General features: G+C 50.4%; 1 protein-coding gene across 1 annotated transcript; it reads right to left on the bottom strand.

Annotated features, from left to right (window-relative positions):
* Positions 1–1,507: 1,507 nt before the first annotated feature.
* Positions 1,508–2,239, bottom strand: LOC130380948 (uncharacterized). Its single transcript, XM_056588374.1, has 2 exons — positions 2,160–2,239; positions 1,508–2,075 (listed from the first exon to the last, which is right to left on the bottom strand). Exon 2 carries the CDS (start codon positions 1,997–1,999, stop codon positions 1,508–1,510), a length of 492 nt encoding a protein of 163 aa, XP_056444349.1. The 5' UTR covers positions 2,000–2,075; positions 2,160–2,239.
* Positions 2,240–3,235: the final 996 nt, after the last annotated feature.

The raw sequence follows: 3,235 nt of genomic DNA, 5'->3' as shown, positions 1-3,235 counted from the left end.
TCTGACCTATAGAGTTACATATTTTTATGTAGCCTACCAATAAATCGTTATGGTCCCTAAATACCCTCTCCCTCCGAATCCTGCCATTTGCATGGTCCGCCAGAAGTGCCATGGTGCAGCATTACCACGGCGCTCACCTCTGTATTTATAGGGTTAGGGTAATAAGACTGACGAGAACGCCTTGGATAATCAGTTTGTAATCACCCACGTAAAATGTTCTTGAACATAACCCCTTTTGAATGGCTGATTTGTCATGAAAAGCATCAAGAGTAACGGACAACGATTGTGATGAGGAGTGTGGCTTGGTTTTTCACACTTGGGATTTAATTGACATTTGATTATGTGTTTACAGTCTCATCTCATCTCATTTTCGTCCGCTTATCCGGGGTCGGGTCGCGGGGGGGGCAGCTCAAGCAGGGGGCCCCAGACTTCCCCTTCCCGGGCCACATTGACCAGCTCTTACGGGGGGATCCCGAGGCGTTCCCAGGCCAGTGTTGAGATATAATCTCTCCACCTAGTCCTGGGTCTTCCCCGAGGTCTCCTTTCTAAGTAAAGGAGCAGCGGCTCTAATCCCGAGTTCCTCACGGATGGCTGAGCTTCTCACCCTATCCCTAAGGGAGACGCCAGCCACCCTTCTGAGAGAACTCATCTCGGCCGCTTGTACCCGCGATCTCGTCCTTTCGGTCATCACCCAGCCCTCATGACCATAGGTGAGGATAGGAACGAAGATCGACCGGTAGATCGAGAGCTTTGCCTTGCGGCTCAGCTCTCTTTTCGTTACAACGGTGCGGTAAAGCGAACGCAATACCGCCCCGGCTGCTCCGATTCTCCGGCCAATCTCACGCTCCATACCCTCACTCGCGAACAAGACCCCGAGGTACTTGAACTCCTTCACTTGGGCTAAGGATTACAGGTGTTTACATTGTCACATAAAAATATTATGTTATTGACACATGTTGGACAGATGCTTTATTCCATGCAGTCGCGCCGTCAGTGGACAATATGGAGTGACGGGATTAAATATAGAGAATTTCTTTTTATTTCTATTCTGAGATATTTCTGGAGTTATAACTGAGAAATAACGCAGTGGATTTAAATTATACTGATTAGGATTTAACGCATGATACGGGTTGAAATTATATTTATGAAGGGCGATGATAAAACATAATCGTTCTTCTCACTCTGCAATTCTTCGGTCTGACTTCAGTTCACCACCACACAGTCTGTGTCGCCAATTCTCCTTTTCCTCCAAACCATGCGTACGCATGGGTCAGAGTTTGCTTAGGGCTGCGCACATTTTCCCGCCAAGTTGTTTTTTTATAGATCACAACCTTGGCGTGAAAAGTCACGTACTCAACTTTCAGCCCCGTTTTGTGCGTACGCAACGGTTATAAATGAGACCCCTGGTTTGTACCCCAATGTATCCTCACCGGGATACGGTACGCCTCGCCAGGAACGTGGGGAGGAGACGGGGCATCGGTGACGCGGACAACCTGGCCCACCTCCATTATAGGGCAATCCCGCCGGAAGTGACCAGGCCACCCGCACCGCCAACACCCCTCCCCTGCCGTCTGAGCGCCAGGGGAGTGGGGGTGGGATGTGATTCATGTGCCCGCTCCGGAATCCGGAGCAGGCACATGGGAACCCCCCCTCTCGCCCTCGGCATTGGGCTTGGCCTGTCCCGCCGTAGGGCAGCTGCACCGGTGCGCGGGACCGGTGTTGGTGGTCGCTGGGCCGTCGGTGGGGGCTGCAGGTGGCCTCCCCCGTCAGGAGCGGCAGGAGACGGTGAGCCCACTCCTGACGTGGATGTTGGCCACGGGTCCTGCTCCCCTGGGTCCGTCGCCGTGTCCCCCGGAGGCAAGAGCTCGAAGGCCCGATCGGCCACCAAGGACTGGGCCAGCTCTGTGAGCACCTCGCTCTGGGCCTGCTGGAACTGGCCCTGAAGTTCCGCCATCTGGGCCAGATGCCCGAGCACGCTTCCGAGCGGTGACTGGTCCATGTCTGCGCTCGCCCCACATTGGGCTCCACTGTAGCAGGATCAGTGAGCGAGCGGAGACCAAGTTCGTCGTCCCTCCCTGGGAGATAGTTTATTCAAATGAAAAGTAAAACAGAACAGAGGCTTGAAACTATAAATCAACAAAGTCCGGGAGAGTCCTCACGATCAGCGCTCCGCGATCTGCGATCTCTGCTGGGGATCTCGGCTGGGGATCTCTGCTGGGGATCGCGTTGGATCTCTCCCTCTCTCTCTCTGCTCCTGGTTCCTCAGTACAAAACAAAGCAGGCACATAAATACACACTCCCTGATTGGCCTGATTGCGAGCAGGTGCCCGCAATTAGGCCAAATCCCCCCAGCCGATCTGGTGTGCTCCCAACCTGCCCATACTCCCCCTGCAGGCCAGACGCCGCAAGTTCCCCCACAATTACATAAATTAAAAATGTAATACCCAGCAGTTCATATTTTTACATATAAAAAGGTTGAAATTGGCGAATACTTAATATTTCACAGAAATATTTTTTTCTTTGAAATGCACAAAACAAGAGTTGCATTGTGCCACTCTCATCCTAACCAGCGTTTACAGTGTAGTGCCGCGCAGAGACGATTTGAGTCCAGTCCCGCGAGCATTTGCCACCCTAGGCAGATACTCAGATACCGCCGCTGTTTGCAAATATTGTGACCTAAAAGAATGGACGAGTTTTAGCTAACTTAGATCCACATAACGATCAGCGAACTCCAACTTCAATGGCAAAATGCAACGACAGTGGCCCAATCCCGGAGCTAATTCAGGCAATTGATGAATGTGAGGCCGCAGCAAGTAAAAGGCAGAGATGCCCAGGCTCAGCTGGACTGACAAAATATTGAAAATATAACAATAGTTACCTTAACTATGGCTTCGTAGCATTTTCAAGGGGCAAAGGCTTAGCTCAGCCACATGTGTTATCTGCGATCAAGTTCTAGCTAACGACTGGATGAGACCCGCCATGTTGATTAAACATTTGCAGACTAAACAGAGAAAGCATCATACAATTGGGGAAACCTTTATTATGCCTTGTGCAATTTATATAGTCAGAGAATTATTTGGAGAAGAGAAATCCATGCAATTGGTAAAAATACCGATTTCAAATGACGCTGCATCACATCAATGTCTAAAGATATTACTGTATAGTGCGCTATGCGGCTTCATGACAAGGACTTTGCCATCCAAATAGATGAGTCAACAGACATGTCAAAAATTTC

This window comes from Gadus chalcogrammus, chromosome 4 (assembly GCF_026213295.1).
Source record: "Gadus chalcogrammus isolate NIFS_2021 chromosome 4, NIFS_Gcha_1.0, whole genome shotgun sequence".
In the NCBI taxonomy this organism is placed as follows: domain Eukaryota; kingdom Metazoa; phylum Chordata; class Actinopteri; order Gadiformes; family Gadidae; genus Gadus; species Gadus chalcogrammus.
Note: the sequence above shows the minus strand (reverse complement) of the source record. Positions and strands in the feature narration are given on the sequence as shown.